Source organism: Grus americana, chromosome 1, assembly GCF_028858705.1.
Source record: "Grus americana isolate bGruAme1 chromosome 1, bGruAme1.mat, whole genome shotgun sequence".
NCBI lineage: Eukaryota > Metazoa > Chordata > Aves > Gruiformes > Gruidae > Grus > Grus americana.
The window spans coordinates 156,621,098-156,639,225 of record NC_072852.1 but is presented as its reverse complement, the minus strand read 5'-3'; the positions used below and the strand labels follow the sequence as shown (position 1 = coordinate 156,639,225).

Genomic DNA, 18,128 nt, shown 5'->3' with positions numbered 1-18,128 from the left:
TCTTTGCTCCATTCACCTTAGGATGGTCACAAGTCTAAAGGCGCCTTGCATTTGAGAGAGAGCACAGAACCTGCAACTAAGACAGGATATTTGGCAAGACCTGTACCCCTCTCACCCTTCACGTATACAGAAGGTCACCTGCAGCCCAGCACCAAACACAACTTACTGGAGACACTCTCTCCAAGAGAAAAATCTGGTTCCTCAAAAGCTGTGATGTACGAGGTTACGGACGTGATCTCATTCTGTGGAAAAAGAAAACAAGCCAAAGGAGGTGCCGCAGACTCTCCTTCGGGGCTACCTCAATCCTGGGCTCTGGCAGAGGTAGCTGACTCTGCAACTCCTGTCCAGGGGATCGTGGCATCTCGGGGTGACCACGGACTCGGGAGTGCCAGGAGCCCACTCTCCCCAGCCCACTCCTGCCTTCAGCCCCCGCGGCGCGCAGCTGCCAGAAGGGTTTTGCTGTAAGACAGCGTATCTGTTTCAACTGGACGCCATCTCCGCCTGCGAGAGATGGTTTTGTTTTGCTGGAAAGCTGCCCTTTCCCTCGCTGCTTGGCTCTCGCTCGCAGAACAAAGCAAAAAAACCACTTAAATAACTAAAACCTTCAGACCAACTTGTGCTTTGCCCCAACGTAAATCCAGGGTGCGAATCCCTCTCACAAAAGGGCAGCATGTTTTCCTCTGCCTTAAAAAAAACCCCTCTGAGAGCAAACACCTATCTGTCTGTTTTTCCTTCTACAATGGGAAACAAGATCTGGGCTTTTTGCAGAAGAACACGCAGCCTGGCTTAGAACATTTACCACATGGGTATGGCTTGAAATCCTGAAAAGATGTACGATTCGATTTTTTACCAAGGTTGACAAAGGAATTTTTTTTAAAGATATAGATTTTATATTCAGTTTTCATACATGACCTCCACACAAAGCACTATTAATAGCAATTAACTTTTTGTATTATTGTGCAGAAAGCAATTACTGCTCTGCTAAAAGTACTTAAAGCACTAGAGAATTCTGATCCATTTACAAAATCAATTCTGGTTACCACAAAAGAACTGCTAATGTGCTTCAGGACAGTCTCCTAACTAAGGGGAAAAAAAAAAAAAAAAAAAAAGATGGGATCTGACCAATGTTCTATTTTAAAGCGTATTATATTAACATTTCATCAGCATTTACAGAAATATGAACCCTCACAACCGTCCTGGACTTACTCAGCTTCAGCAACCAGGGAATCACTCCTCAAATCATTGCTTGCTAGCTCTCTCTCATGCACAAGCATGGAAACACACAGAGGCACATTCTTCTTTTTATTGCGTTTCAGCAGAAACACGCTTTCTACATAGAGTTTAAAAACTGCAAGTGGCTGCAGTGGAGAGTCAATTTGTATAAATGGCTTATTCTGAGGAATTTCTGAAAGAGAAAACACTCAGTAGGTGCATTGTAATTAGTTGCTCTTTCTAGTTACCTCTTGACAAATGATGCATGCGGGTCTGGATGAGAGCCCAACTCTTGACCCATGCCACCACTACACACTTTAGTACTTCAGGCAGAAACCCCTAGCCTCAGCATTCTTTTCATTTTGGTTTTCCAGAAACGTGGTGCTGGTAATGCACGCCATGAGAACCAGACATGATTAGCAAAGTTGGAATTCTTTCAGAAGTGCTTCGTATAGCTATGTCCTAAATATATCTGAGGAAAGCTTCCTGCCTTCAATTCTTTCCAAATATGTAGCATGTTTCAGGACTGGGTTAAGGGACAGAACATGGAAATACACACAGCAAACGTTCCCACAATGCTTAACGATAACGCTTTGGCAACATTTATAAACCTTTCAAACAGAAGATATTCATGTGATCATTATTTTAAATAAAGGAGATTATAAGCCTATTGAGAAATGCAACTTTTGCCACAAAAAATACCCTTCAAAAATAAACATTTTTCGGATAGCACTTTACTGCCCCCTTTTGCACTTTAACATTAGAACAGGTTTCAACACGAACATATGTCTGAGAAAGACTGTGAAGATATGTGGTAAGACGACAGGGCATCATGTTTACACACTAGTGGATTATCAGGCACTGCTTTGGGGACATCTTCGACTTGCCTACACTGTAAACAAATGAAACATCTAGCTTTCATTGTCCCTAATCTTCCATAGAAGAGATCACTAATGGACGGTTTAAATTGCCGTTTTCCATTTTAATCTGCATGTATATGGGCAACTGGGAAAGAAGGGGATATTGCTCATTAACACTAGTTGTCTCTCCAGCACAATTTTCTAAAGCAAAGATCATCTGCAACTTGAATCTGGTTTTATTCATCAAGAAGAAAAGAATGACAAAGGGCTTTCCAGTCTGAGGCCATTCATGTGTTAGCAATCCCTTAACTGAAAGGATGGGTGTATCCTTCAGAAGAAAGCTTCACAAACTGGCAGGCAGGAGTATTTTCATGAAAGGTGAAGACAAGAAGCCTAGACATTCAAATACCCTGCAAGCCTACAGGCATAAACCCATTCTGCAACTCCGCACTGCAATTACAGTCAGTACAGAATCCATGTAGATATATGTCCACGTATATCTACAAAAGGTCATAAATCTGTAGTCTAGTGGCCAGTTATTTACAAAATACTAATTCATTATGACAGAGCCAGAGGGGCACCCGTCCTGCCCCAACCCTCAGCTTCCATTTGACAAAGTCCATGTGCTGCTGTGTACACTTATATTTAAACTTAATCCATTTTCCTCTGTCATCCTACAATTACAATACAAGTCACAATAATATTAAATTTCACTGCCTACAGCATTGCACAATTGAACCATTACTGTAATGAAAACTGACTCCCTTTGATATTAACACTGGTGTTTTCTCTCATTTGCTAGCCATGAAATACAGGAAGAGACCAATGTTGTTTTAATTAAAGAATTGTTGTTCAAAATATGCTACTGGGAATATTAAAGCAGTTCTTTGCTCTCACAGCAAAGATAATCAGGTATTTATATGGTTTGGATTTTTGAGGAAAAAAAAAAAAATTAAAAAAATCTGTGCCGTGAATTCAGTGTAACACAAAACCACTGCTCTACTTGACTTGTGCTGGCAGTGGCAGGGTGTGCCAAACCCAAGAAAGATGGCGCTTGGTTGAAAAGATGCAGAGCACTAGTTAGCATGGAACGGAAAGTCAAACCAAACCATGTGTGCTTCTTACACAAGCCACTAAAGTCTTTGCTTTTAGAAAGCTAACAGAGAGCAGCTGGCATTTGCCAAAGAACTACTTTTCAAAAAGGGCACTATAAATCACAAGACAGAAACAATAAAACCAGATTGTTCTATTGCTGTGCCTTTCCGTGCTCTTCTCCACCTTTCCTATTACAGAAACAAATCTTATGTCAGCCACAATACAAGGATACCAACCAAAGTTTTCAGTCTTCCTTCTCTTAACTACAATTTGTTCGCACCTGTACAGTCTTGTTCCAAGACATGCTCCGAGCAAAGTCTATAAAAGAGGGCGGGGGCTGTCTTGTTACTTGATGAGACATTAATAATCGGTGATTATATCTCAAATTCAAAGAAAAATATTCAGCCGCTTTGCAGTTGTTAGAAAATATATTAGCGCATACCATTTGCCTGCATAAGTAAACACTGGAAGTAGAACACTTTGTTAACTCACAACTTTCAGGAGAAGTTGTGCCAAATCAATAACAGCACTGTATGACAAACCAAACCTATTCTGGCAAATCATTGGTATGCAAAGATTTTCAGAATCCAGTTACAACTCTCTATCACTCCTATACCGCATCCTTTTTCTTTTTATATTAAAAAGACAGTTTTCAGGTGGGAGAAAATTACCTTGACCAAAAATCCAAATGGGAGATCTACAGTCAGTCCGCACTTGCATCTCACATTAAATGCAAGATTCAGCCACTCACAAGTGTGGAGATCCTACGTTCTCACATTAAATACAAACTTTTCCAAAGTCTGACTGACTTTCAGAAGCAGAATAAAACTGGGCAGCCGCTGCCACTTCCAAGGCAGTAGCAATATCTGACCTACCAAGAACAAGCTTTTGGCCCGCTGCAGGTCTGAGCCTCTCAAATTAAGTTAAACTGAGACAGGAGTAGTTTAAAAATTCCTGTAAAGGTCCAGAAGTGCATGCATCACTAGATAGGACATCCCTGCCCCGGGTGGAAGAGTCCATCAGAGGGGTTCAGCAGACGGCCATGACAGCAGGAGCTCCAGCCACTCCACTTTAACCTGCTGACTACTGGCAAGCTACACGAAAATTAAGACTCATTCCAAGTGCAGACAGAACCATAGGTTCTGACATAATTTTCTGATATTAAAAAAAAAAAAATGAAGCTTCAGAGAGATCTGTATTTGTCCAACCCCAAAAAACCTTTTCACTCTGGCCTTGGTTCAAGACAGCTCATGCTTAAATTCGTTCTGCTTCAGCAAAAATATTCAGCATTCAGCACATGCTCAACATGAGCTTTTCTGAATAAGGACGGTTTCCTGAGTCAAGCCCTAGGAGCACAGTGCAGTCTTGCTCGCCTTGCTGTCACACACCGATCCACAGAATGGAAAAGACTACAATAAGCAATAAATTTATGAAGATTTGGCTTTTGTTTTTCTTCCAAAAGTGCCTGAAAACTGTCTGATAGAAGGAACAATGATTACCACTAAAAAACATCTCTTTTAAAATATTTATCACGCAGACTAGTAATCGTGCCTGCCAACGTGACCTTCCCTGTTCAGCTAATCTATGTAGCTTGGAAATACCTTGGAAAAAGAAACCCCCAAAAACCTAAAGGTCAAGTGTTGTGCAGTGATTAAGCTAGACTGCTTCTGAACTAAACTGAAATTAATTAAACATGAAGAAAGCAACTGAAGTGTGGACAGTGAATGCTGTGGGACTGCAAATCCTCAAAAGGCATCAAGATGTTCCCAACTCCAAATTTACACTTTTATCCAGTCAGGTATAGAAACCAACTGCTGCTCAGGCAGTAGGTAAGCAGATGGCAAGTACCAGCAAAAATGAAAATGCAAAGCGATGCACCACTCAAAGAGTCAGAAGCACAGTTATGTGTGCTTTCACCAGTGCTCGCTGCATAGGTTCCTTAAACAAACTGCTTCAAACTTGCAGAACATCAAAAGCCAGATGGGCCTTCCTGAATGAATCCACAGGCAAGGAGCCAGGATTCCCAGTTGCTGCAGAAATAGGCCTGGACTTGATTTGAGTCTTCTCAGCTCTGACAGGCTGGAGTCTGGCAGAACTCCCAATCCAAAATAAAATACCATTCAATTGCAACTGGGCTTTAACTAATAAAAATAATAATTTTTTTTAAATCCCTCTTATTAGCTTTAACATACACTTCCCTTTACAGTGCATTGTTCACCTTTCCCACTGCTGTTCTTTGGTGTGGGTACCTAAGTAAATGCACTATTCAAACAAAAGCTAACAAAACAGGGAGAAGTAATTTGCAGCATCACAGATTTTTCAGCCTAACGTATCGTTCCACCATCTACCCTATCCTCCTGTGTAAGACGAGCCATCTAATTTCTCATTTTCTGTTGACACATGTAAAACTTGTTTATGCTTTAAAGTGTACACAGCTCAGAATCCTACTAAATAAAGTTTTGTAAATCCCACTTTAGCTATTAACCATTAGACATTTAAAAAGAACACTATAGGTAGAAAACCCATCTTATAGTTATGTATATGCCATACATCAGGAATGATTCACCTAGCAACAAAATCCTCTACCAGCCTTTATCTTTTTTGGCCTGGAACCTACATTTAAAACCAAAAGAAAGCATAGACTATTACATCAAAGTTTAAATCAGCTGCATTATAATTACCATGCTGATACCGCAATAAACACTGGGTGTTGGCTGGCCAGGATTGCCAAAAAAGATAGAGGTCCTGCCCTATTTGCTGTCTTTGACAATGTATATAATCACATCAAAGGAAAGTTCTCTGCTTCACAGGTAACACAGAAAAAAAAGAAGAAAAACCAATCTGGCCGTTCTCTTTCCTTGAGTAAAATGATAGATTTTGTTCATTATAGAAAATTGAAATGTTGCCTATAATGAAAAAACAATTATAATGTAAAGCCTTGCAGGCTAATGTAATACTCACTGAAATCACTGGAGGTATTTTCATGGAGTTGAACAGGAGCTAGACAGAAGCTTTGAACATGTTTATCTACTTGCAACTAGAAATATAAACCACTAAATGACATTTTCGAATATGGATTTTAAAACTATCTATTGTAATTCTGCATTTAAGTCTGCTCGAAGACTTTTGAAAATCAGGCTAAGGTTGAGCATGAATTTACAAACACAAAAAAATAACAAATAATTCAAAATTACACCGAAGACACTTCAAGTTTAGGGAACTTGTGTGTGTGCGTATGCTTTATAGTTTCAGTTTTGAAGGTCTATCCATCCTTGAGGGCAGGGGAGCAACGGCAGAACTGTTTCTTGTTCTGCCATTTTGTTTTCATACTTGTCCTCTAGAAACATACTGAGTGCAATGTGCTTGTTTGCTCAAAGCCTCTCCGCTGGTTTGGGTTTGGTTTTTTGTTGGGTTTTGGTTTTGTGGGGTTTTTTTGTGGTGGTTTTTTGTTGTTGTTGTTTGGGTTTTTTTCCTCCAATTAGAGAACAGAAGTGCAAATTGCAAAACCTCTGTGTTTTAAGTACATCTCGTAGTTCATGTATGTCAGCGGAAATTGTTTCAGGAGCGCGGAACCTGCAGAGGATGCTGTACGGGGAGACCTGGCTGCGCTGCCCGGGATGCGCAGTTCCGTGAAGAGCCGCCTGCCCTCCGCGCTCCTCTCCGCGCCCCGCCAGACCCACCGAGCCTTATCTGGTACGTTTCTGAAATGTGACATGACAGGCAGGTTCGAAAGCTAAATGTTGGATAATGGTAGGCAAACAAAGGACATCGGTTTTTGCATTATTTCTTTAATTACTTTAACCCTTGTTCGAACAGAAAGCATAAGGCCAGAGTAATTCAGCTTCTCTCTTTGTCATTTGCCTGCCATAAATATGCACCAGTCTGCATTTGAAAAGCTGAAGGAGGCCGCAAGCTTGCTGGACATTTATCATGCTCTGTTCCCTGTTAACAAGCAAATACTTTAGTTGAATGGCCCATTAGCAATCATTGTCAAATGCAGAATGCAAGGTGCTTGGATGTGACCGGCCTGTAAATTAGATGAGGGTGCCCCAGCGCTTTGGAGAATTTCAGCAAATGAATTGGATCTTTTGATATAGATTTGTGAAGGTTAAGCTGCAAGAGAGGAAACGTATCTGAGCACTTCAGGCCCCGAATATTCTGCCAATCTGTTCAGCTCCCTATATGCACTTGTTTATTTTTAATTTGTTAAATCGCATCAGCATCAGCAGCTTGACAGTTTTGGTTCTGGAGTTTCCTTTTCAGTCAGAATTGTGAAGCTTTCCAGCTTACTATGGGGTAGGAGAAGAATGATAAATTCAAGCATGTAATTAACATCTTTATAAAAATCCTAGAAAATGGATTAAAAAAAAAAATCAACTTAAAAAGTGTCCGAGCCACTGCCAAACAAACAGCATGAATTCCATTTTGCCGAGCTCATCCCAGGCTCATTCCCACTAAAGAAAGACACAACTGTTATTGTAGGCTTCAATGTTTTTTCCCCTTATGTCTAGACTCTGCCTAACAAATGCAGAGTGCTTTCTTTCCCTCCTTAGCAGACAAATGAGCAGGCAATAAAGTAAATATTTCTCGTTTGAATCGTACCCCTGATTTGCAATGTAATGCTGACTTTAAGTTGTGGGTGTTTACGGTTGTCGGTTGGGTAGAAAAGCAAGTCTTAACTATTTAGAAGTCTCTTTAAGAGAAAAGGCAAGAAAAAAAATCCGAGTAGCTGCACTAGGAGAGGTATTTTACTACCTTTAGAGCTGCAGATCGCTTAAAATAAATGACAAAACAATGGCTAAATTGTCTGCCGGCTGAAGTCAAAGGGCTGGCAGCAAACTTCATCCCAATGATTTGAAGTTGGGGGGGGGGGGGCAGCAGGCAGATGCTTATCTCATTCATCTCTAGTTTTCAGCCTGCCTTTCGGAAATAAATACCACCTAGAGACTAAGCCAGATAAATTTGGTTATCTGCAGCTTTATTGGTAAATAGGAATGGATGCTGGTTTGTTTGTAGGGGTTTTTTTCTTTTATATTTTTTGCAGGCTGGGAAACACAAGAGATGCTGAAGTATCACCTGGCCAAGGCACAGACAATGGAGCGTGTTTATCTCTGCTGCTCCCATGGAGCGCGATGGAGACCACAGCCTGAAACACAACTGGAATCAAAAGGTCTCTGTTTTCTTTCCAGATAACCCCAGTCCTACCTATCCCCTCTGCTCTCTGTTCCTTGCCAGCATGCTCCTGCCCGAAGCCCCAATAGATTAAGGCAACAAACCCCAAGTGCAGCTAATTCTTCAGAAAGGCTGCTGCTAGGGCAGGAGTTAAAAAGGAAAATCTTCCACACCTAACAATTGCAGCCATCTCAAGTTTTAATCGGTCCCCGTCTCGGCAGAAAGCAGTAAATGAAATCTATCTTTACCATATTATACGCCACCAATGAGCAAGAACTGAGCAGCTTTTCTTTACTGCTTTAACCATCCCAAGCCACAAGTAGGCCTTTCATACTTTCTAATCCCGGCCCCCAAGTTTTGTGCGATTCTCACATAATACCTTACAGCCCGGAGCAAGGTCCTTAGTTTCTAACACCCCTTTCAGAGACGTGTCATTTCTAACATCAAGCTAATCTATATGTTGCCATGGCATCACCCTTTATCTGCCTTTACATCTTATGAACTGCATGGATTTACCACATTATTTTTATCTGAAAGACAGAAAATGGTGGTTTTATTGCCATACAATCAGATTACTGCTGCTAGTTTCTCTATGCCTTTTTACCATACTTCAATCAAAAGGGATCAGTTTCTTTATACTCTGCCCTTGATTTACATTACATCTGTAAAGACCTAGTCTGGGTTGTAATCCCCTTATTAACTATGACCAGGGTTGATTTGCCTAAAAATAAAAGCAAATTGTGTCAGACCTTTTCACTTTGTTTTTGATTCGGAACTACAAAATGGATTACTAAAGAAATCTTCAGAGTTCACACGGCTGGTATAGTACTGAATTTAAAATGAGAATTAAACAAGTTAAACATGGGAGCTGTGTCAACGGTTTACATTTTCCATCATGGGAGAAAGGCTGAACTGCGTTTGTCTTTGTGTTCTCCGGCTTTAAAGAGACAATGAAGCCACAGGAGTTTTTCCAAGCTCTTCTAACACTGTCCATTTGCCATCCTCCCTTCCTCTGCTTTTCATGCAACTCCCCCCAAACTCCTCTCCCTTGCCGCTCCCTCCCCATCCCCCCCCCAAAAAAAACCCCTCCCCTCGCTCAAGACAACAGTGCTCTGGTTACAAGTCTATATTCTGTAGCACTGCATATTTTAATCAAAATATTTCAAGCAGTTTAACATTCCTATTTAAGTTTCCACAACGCCTCACAAAGAATGAGCTCATAAGCAAATCCATGTAGATGTATGATAAATGACCAGAAAAACAGGTTTCTTTATGTCAGCAGCCAAGGCAGGCAGACATTAGGCACACATGAATAACATTTTAATCGCTATTTTTTCTCTCAGAAGAACACTTTCTTCTCATTTGCAACAAGCAATTTCAAGTACTGCAGGTTGCACGACACATGAAGACCAGATCCTCCCCGAAAAAGCCCCAAAAGCCAAAGGCTGGCTCTGGCTGCTGCGCAGGGCTGAAAGGCCTGTCTGCCAGCACGTCATCGCAGTCACCTCAGGTCCTCCGCTGGCTTCCCAGTACAGGAACCTTGGCCGAATTTGAGACGATCTGGAGTGTCACACCTAAAGCAATGTGATCTCTTTACAATAAAACAGGGAAGGGGGAAGAAAAAAAAAGGGGGGGGGGAAGGGGAAGGGGAGGGAGGCATTCTTGTGTGTGGGAAGAAGGAGAAGTTAAGTGATTTTAGCTTGACTTTTAGTCGCTGCCTTTCTAAAGGCAATTACTTCATTAAACGAAGTGAAATAACGTAGCACAGCTTACAGATAACATGCTTTAAGATAATTGCTATAAATAATATAGCAATTATGCGCCATGTATAAAAGGCTGGGGAAAATAACCAGCTCAAGAATTTGGCCTTCAGTTTGTTCTGAATTCATTTTGCTAATTCACTTGTGCTTCGGAGACCCGGCTGCTAATGCCAGAGATATCAAATGGACTGGAAGCCACCACGCACTCCTTGTATTAGCATGCCAAGTGTCAACAGCTATGTTTTGGGTACAATTTAGGAGCATGTGTTTAAATCATCTTAACCTTCCACTCCTGTTTCTTCAGCTTGAAGCTGTAATTGCTGAGGTTAGAAAGTGCGGTCCCATGACACAGGACTCCCAAATAAATTCTTGTCTAGCTGAGAGGCTCCCAAACATGTTGTGAGATATCGTTTTAGCAAGCTCTTTGTGCTCCGGCTGGCTCGCCTGTCCTGCGAAACAACGGCTGTCCATTACCTACAGTTTATCATCCTGACAAAATGTAAGGAATGTGGATGTGAAAGCACTAACAATTCCACCCCTGGTGCTTTCTCCTTTTTTCCTCCCTATATTAAAACCGACAAGATTAACCCAAATGCAAACTGCGGAGCATAGTTCAAGGGGCTATTCAATCGGTAGTGAATGTGCATTTGTTTACCTACAAAAATAAGAATTTCAGATACAATGAGAAGCAGACTAGTCTATATGCTACTGAATAGACCATTTAACAGGGTCATCAATTGTAGTTTATTTTATCAGTTTCTGACATGTTAGCATTCATTCAGAGGTGGGCTGTGAAATATCTCATATATATCTGGTTATCAGAGGGAGAGAAAAACAGCTATATAATCTTAACTTAATCAGTGTCAAACGCACCACTTGTAAGGATAACCTTCCACGTGTCACTAAGGAGAACCGCTTTGCTCACTGGCCTATAGCAGGGAACAGCGACACTTTGAAATAAGGAATGCTTTTTTGAATGATATTTCTCTACCTTTTGACTAAAAGGCTCCCCATAGCACTACTAGATACTACCCTGTGTGCCGAAGGCGGTGCTGAGCCCCTGTGAGGAGAAACTGAGGTAATCCGTGCTATCTATACACATTGTTTATCTTGGCAGAAAATAACACAGGCAGAAAGTCCCCTGTTAAAAAGTGTCAACACGAGTTAAGTCTGCAGAGTAATTTTTCTCTGTGTTTTCAAAGATCATGAGATCTAAGGTTCTTCAGATGCGAAGTCTGTAAAGTCTACCAAAACCATCTGCAACAATGACGTTTAACCTCCCAAGCAATAAAGTCGCGGGTATAATTATTTTCTGTATGTCACTTAAAACACACCTCTTATGATTTGGTCGAGGCAATGAAAGCAGATGCCTGAAAGGGAGAGAGGGGGGGAACAGGGGAGGGAGCTCTGTCTTCAAAGAGCTACTGCATGCTCTCCATCCCAGCCACCTGCTAGAAATTATAACCTCTAAACTTCAGTGCAAAACCAATTCAGTTTATACATTCACCTTAACCCAAAATTTATTATTTCATACTTAATATTAACCTGACTAACAACTTCTCCCAGCATTTAATTGCCTACCTGTACAGCAGATTTATGTGTTGAGGCTTTCAATAGAGTTAAACGCACAGCTTCCCTGAATAAATTAACCAGCACCACAGATAGTTATTATTTCAAACCTAGAAAGGAGCTTTATTATTATACTATGCCAAGACCCATTCAGCAGCTTACTTCTCAAGCTAACATTCAGCTTGAATCCAGAGCGAGGACAACCTCCTCTAAGGAGAAATTATTCTGTATCCTTCAGGCAAACAATTGTGACAAGAATTAGTAAGAAATCCTGCTCAGAGAAGCGGAGCTGTCTCACCAGCAGCAATATCGGTAATGCATTTGTAAGCTTCCTCAAACTACGGGCCTCCAAGTGGCCTATAAATCACTAGCCCCAGCAATTGAAAAGACTAATTTTAATAGTGTACTTCTTCACTGTGGTGATTAAGCCTCAATGAATCACTCAAGAAAACTCAATTACATCAACAGCACAACCTATTTTTAAGCGTGTATTTAAGTTGAAAAAGTAATTAGATATTATCATTAGATCTACCATTAACAACATTCAAACCTTTTTTTGCCGTCAGATAGTTTAGAATTAGCCAAATGGAAACACAACTTGTATTTGATAAAGGAAGCGTATCCCCAGGCATCACAAGATGGGTTGAATTCAGCTGCTCGGATACTTTCATTTCACTGATGGCTAATAAAAGCTATCAAGGTAAGTTAAAAAAGCGAAAGCAGGTTGGAGCAGGCAGCGGCCAGAGCAGCGGACTCTTCTGCTTTGGAAGAGTGACCTCTGTAGGCATAAACCCACCAAGGGCTGGGGATGCAAAAGCCTTCCCCTTCCTCCCAGGCTGAGCCGAGCCTGTTTTCCACCAGCACAGCAGGCCCACTAATGCAATGCAACCCCGGCTCGTAGCCTTTGACTTCCGAGAATTCTAATAGTATTATAAAGCCCGCTTTATAACCGGCCAGGTCGCTTTATTCTCCGATGTCACGTCGTACCTTTCTTAAGCCAAAGAAAAGCTTTAGCTACATAGCATCATAAAAGTGCAGAGCCAGAGATTGGAGCTAAACTTTGTTTTATTTTAACTGGCTTCCCACCTACTGCATATATAAAATAATCATTTATCACGCGATGCTTGAAATAAAAACACTGAACTGAGCAGTCCACAGCATTTTTTTTAAAAGAAAGATCAGAAAACTTTTCTGTAAAGAAATCTTACAGAGATACAGTAAATATGTCCATTACTGAAAAATACTGGCAGAAATTTGCAGCGAGTTTTTCCTTCAGTGGGAACAATGGTAACTCTTGCGTTAGTCATCGTTACTACTTGATAAACTTGAGATGCTACTCCTAATTCAAACTTTGAAATCTTCACCAAACTCCTGGGGATCCTGCCACCTACTCAGAATTAGTCTCTGATCGAGGAAATACTCCATTCTTCTTGTCTCCTCACCACCTAACGTTTCCTCTAAAGAGTCCCCCAGGAAAACACGACATGTACTTACTGGACTTAATGGGAAATTCTAAATTCAATTAACATGATGCATATGGTTTGCTTTTAAATGTACACCATTGAATATGTAGCATGAGTTAAAAAAATATTTTAACCCATTTCTGGTTTAAAACTTCCTAAACGGATTACAGACTATTTCTTCCTATCGCGACTTTTGTTTTCTAAAATAGTGGTCTTAATCACAGGAGTTCAAAGGATTTCACAACTGAACAAAGCCAACTTGTTTTGCATGTCAAAAATGAAAGAGGACAGAAAGAGAAGTAGAAAGTTTTTCGTCACTGACTCAGATTTCTCCTTAGAAAGACGACCCACTTTCTAACAAGTTCCTCTTCCCAATAGCAATAATGCTGTATGTTTAAGTACAGCAGGTTTTTAAAGGATATGCTTCTATTTTAAGAGCGTGCTTTGACAGTGAAGTCCTGGGAACGCATGTACGTTTTTGCCTGGGTTTGTTAATGAAGAATGACACTAAATGGTTGTGTGATGGGTAATGCTTAGTTCATTACTCACTGACATGTGCCTTGGTACCATCAACTCCACAACCAAATTTAGCCCTGTTATAAGCAGATGTAACTTCGCTGGAGTCAATGGGATGAGTTTGCATCTGCAGATGGAGAAGTTGAAGAGTATCACCCCTTCCTGGCAGCGCAGCGCAGCCCAGCGCGGCCCGGCTCCGCCGGCCTCCGCCGCTGCTCCGATCCCGAAGAGGCGGCGGCCCCGCGGGAGCGGAGCCCGGACCCCGCCCGCAGGTTTCAGCCTGGTGCCGCCGCCCCGTCCCGTCCCGCCGCGGTTCCCCTCCCTCTCTCCCTCCCAGGACCCTCCAGCCGGGGGTAAGCGGCGGCGGGGCAGCTCCGCCGCGACACGGGCCACCCGCCCCGGAGGGGGGTCAGACCCTGCTGCCAGCCCACGCTGAAGTCCCCGGCAGCCGCCGCTCGCAGCGTCCCCCGCCCCATCCCCGTAGCTCCCGGCGGCCGCGGCACCGTCCCCCCCGCGCACCGCCGCGGAGGGCAGCGCCAGCCCCCGGGGGAGGCGGCGGGCGGGAGCCGGATAGAAACTTACTTGGGGTTGGAGGAATTCCAATATATGGGGTCTAAAACGATGGACCTCGCCAGTGCAGTTCTGCATAAAACCATCACGACTCCCCAACAGTACTTCCAGGCGGAGGCGTCTCGCCTCCGCGCTGCCATGGTCGCAGGCGGCACCGAGTCCCTCCCCGGAGCCTCGCCAACTCCGCCGTGCGGCTTCCCCGCACCTGAGCAGCAACAGCAGGCTGGGTGCTCGGTATCCCAACAGCCGGGACGATTGGTAGGGAAGAAAGAATTAAAAAAAATAAAATTAAAATCACATGCGAAGGGTCGACGATGCACTTGGTGAGAGCTGCAAACAGATCTACTGAGTCATGTATGCCACTCGCATGTAGGAAATTCTCCTGCGAGGTAAGATCCAAGCTACCTCCGAAGTAACAACAGCAATAACAAAAAAAAAAAAATTAAAAAAAATGGAATCGCCTCAGTCCTTCCTCTTACTGGGGGTCTCCCGGCTGCCTTGGAAGATGCCACTCAAACTGCCAACTCCCATTTGGATCCAGTGCGCCATACACGTTCACAGTGTCTAAGGCTCGCGCGAAAATGAGTCAAAAAAAAAGGTAAAATAAAAGAAATGGTGGTGGGAGAAAAAGCGGTTGGGGAAAAGGGACACAGCCTCAGCAGGAGGCTCCTCCTGTGTGTCTCTCACTGCTCCCTGCAGTTTGCAATCCGCACAGGCACCAGCCCGGGCTGTTTCGGGGAGCTCGGAAGCAATCGCGAGTCAATAAATCCACTCCGAGAGTCAGCTCCCCCGGTCCCGGGGAGGCGCATCCGCAGGGCTCCGGCTTCCCCGGGGGGCACTGCTGTCCTTGTCGCCGGCAAAGACCCCGGAGCGCAGCAGGTAAAGAAAAAGGGGGCAAAAAATAATAATAAAAAAATTAAAATAATAATAATAAAAATAACAAAACGGGGGGGGTGTCGCAGCGTCAAAACGTCTCTTTCTCTCCTGTTGCGAGATCCGCGGTGTGCGCCGCAGCGGCAGGAAAAGGAAAGCCGGGCGGTGAGACTTGCGCGGCCGCGCAGCCTAGCGCGAAAGAGAAGGAAGGAGGACCGGCGTCAGCCGCGGCCGTTTCCACCGCGGCGTCTTCAACCCGCGATGCCTCCGCTCCGCTCCGCTGCTGCTACTGCTGCTGCTGCCGCCGCGACGAGTCCCCGGCGCAGGAGCGCGGCCGGCGGCAGCGCGCCGCCGTAGCCATATAAGCGCGGCCCCGCCGCCCCGCCGCCGCCGCTCATAGGGCCGCCGCCGGGCCGCCGCGCTGGTTGGGCGCCGCGCGTGTCACTTACCGCCGCGGCGGCGGGCGGGGCCGCGCCGAGCCCAGCCGAGCAGGGCCGGCAGGTAACACCCCCGGCCCCGCGGGCGGCCGCCGGGCTGAGGGAAGAGCCCACTCGCTCTTAGTCACGCCGGGGCTGGGCGGGAGGTGCGGCTGGCCCACGCGGGGCAAAAAATAAAATGTAATAAAATAAACCGTCTTTGCTAAAATTGAGCATTTTTAATTACACTGACGTTTAGACAGCGGGGAGCAGCGGCAGGGCCGGGAGGTGCGGGGCTCCCCCGCACCCTACCCGCTGCTGCGGGGTGCAGCCCCTCCCGGCAGAGCACGGCTGCCGGCGCTCCGCGGCACCGTGAAAGGCCGGGGCCGGGTCTCCGCCGGCGCTGAGCTCCCCGCGCAACTTTCTGCGGGTGCCCGCCGGGGGCGGGTGGGGGGGAAGGGGTTCTCCCACGCCAGATCCCGGGCTGGCTCTTCCCACGGGGTCTCTGAGTTTTCAAAGTTTATTTGATTACGCGACAAGTAGTCACGGACCACCCCGAAATAAAGAGGAGTTGGACACGCGGAGCCCCTTCAAAGGGACGCGGGGCGGCGGGTAATGAGGGGCGCTGGGGCCGGGTGCAGGTTCCCTCGCCTTTCCCGGGCGATCGCTCAGCGCCTCTTCCTTCCCTTCCACACCATAGAGGGAGGGGGGAGGAATTCTCCGATCCAGTTCTTTTTCAGACCCCGCATATCTCGGCGGCGGCACCTGGTCCTTTTATTTCATTTTAGTAATTTCTGGTCAGTGGGAGCTACCTGCGGACAGCGCAGAAGATGCTTCCCCGGCGGCTCCGGAGGGCCCCCGGGGCGGAGTAGGGGGACGAAGGGCGCGGGGGAGGTGGCGGGGTGTGGGGTGTTGCCGCGGCCCCCACGGGTGCGCCCGCCGCCGCGCTCGGGGCCCGGCGCGCCGCGACTCCCGCGGCACTTCCACGGGGCCACAGCTCCCACTAGCGGTCAGCGCCAGCCGTCCGCGGGGGGTGGGGGCGGGAAGCGGTCCCCCTCGGCTGCGCCCCCTCCGCCGCTCCTTGGCGTCCTGCCCTGCCCGGCGCCTACGCGGTTCCCCCGCGAAAGACGCGGGGCCGGTACCGCTGCCCCGGGTGGTGGCACTGGGCCGGAGAGGCGGCACATGCGAACGGTCCGGGCCGAGAGCTGTACCGGGTTAAATACTAGTTGTACAATGTCATAGTCGCTCCTGTGAAACGAAGGGGGTTACCGAATTTCTTCCAGTAGGGTTTTCTTGCCAAAATAGTATCTGCAGAAAGGATTAAAAGTTAAATCCCAGGAAATTACGGCGCTCTTTCTGTGATTTTCCTACCTTTTAGTTAAGACATGCAAAGAACATGCTACAAAAGACCGTAATAAAGAGCCAATTTCGTATAATTTCATTCCCGAAGAAATATGGGCATTTACTTAAAAATCAGGTTAGTGGTAGTGCTCGCTCGGCTTTTAGACGAACGCGAAGGAGCCCTTATAAGGAAAACGACTGGCACTGCAACTTATTTCCCTGATCAATGTGGAAGCAAACCATCGCTTTCTGCCCCTCCTTTTAACTGAAGTGGTGTTTCAGCCTTCGCCGCCCTGCCTGGCGGACACCGCTCCTCCCGCTCGCAACAGAAGGGAAAGGAGATTTGAGGCGCGCTCGATGCCCCATAGATTTTGTGTTAATTGTGTTTGGTAGTCCTCTAATGAAATCTACCACTCAAGGAAACAAGGAAATCAGTTTGCTTTTCACACAAAACATCGAATACGTTTTAAGTAAACTGCTTAATTAAATTTAATTTGCAGTGAGGAAGGAATTGCAGATCCGGCGACGCGATTTGGTGGAAAAGGATCTGATTCCCAGGACGGAAACTTAGCGCTCAAGTGGGAGGCAGAGTGAGGTATCTATGCACATCCGAGGGGCATCAAAGGACAGCTTCGCCAGTGAGGGGAGGAAAGTACTTAATTATTAAACTTTAAAACAAATGTGTGGTGTGCATCCAGTCGTGAGCCAATATAAACACTGAGCCTGATAAATGCTTCTAGCAACAGGGACGTGTAAAATAGGTTTACCTCAATTTTGTGATGCTGCTGCTTCTGTTTGTTTTGAAGCAAAAGGTTACGAGCGGTGTTTTGTAAAAGCTGTGAGTAAACTGTGACCTCTAACTCTCCGTATCCTTGCTTTAAGTAAACCAGAGGAAATGAAGAGCCCTGGTATTGTCTGAAAATATCCTCCTGTAGCTAAATATATCACTCGACTTCTATTGTCCAGCGGCTAATCATTTTACGTAAATACAGCTGTTTTACTCCACTCTCCAGCATCCTATTGATGCACACTGTAGGTGTATAAAAATCCGCGTTAATAAAATCACTTTTAAGTAAGAACTTAGAGGAAAAAAAAAAAAAGGCAACTCATCTCCGAGCTAACCCAAGTAACAAAGGTTAAGACATCCAAAGAGATGCGGGCTCGGTGGCTGGTCCGCTCAGGTCACCCTTTTGCCCGAGGGGCCGATCCCCGCGGCGGGGGTCGGGGCGGGGGGCGCTTTCTGCGCCACGGAGTTATTTGCGGGGCCGAACCGGGAGGCGG

General features: G+C 45.2%; 1 protein-coding gene across 1 annotated transcript in view; it reads right to left on the bottom strand.

The window, feature by feature from the left end:
- Positions 1–15,421, bottom strand: part of EFNB2 (ephrin B2) — a 43,467-nt gene extending 28,046 nt beyond the window's left edge. Inside the window, exon 1 of the mRNA XM_054808549.1 lies at positions 14,230–15,421. Within this exon, the coding sequence (XP_054664524.1) occupies positions 14,230–14,357 (128 nt within the window). The 5' untranslated portion in view covers positions 14,358–15,421. The remainder of the gene's footprint in view (positions 1–14,229) is intronic.
- Between the last annotated feature and the right edge of the window lie 2,707 nt (positions 15,422–18,128).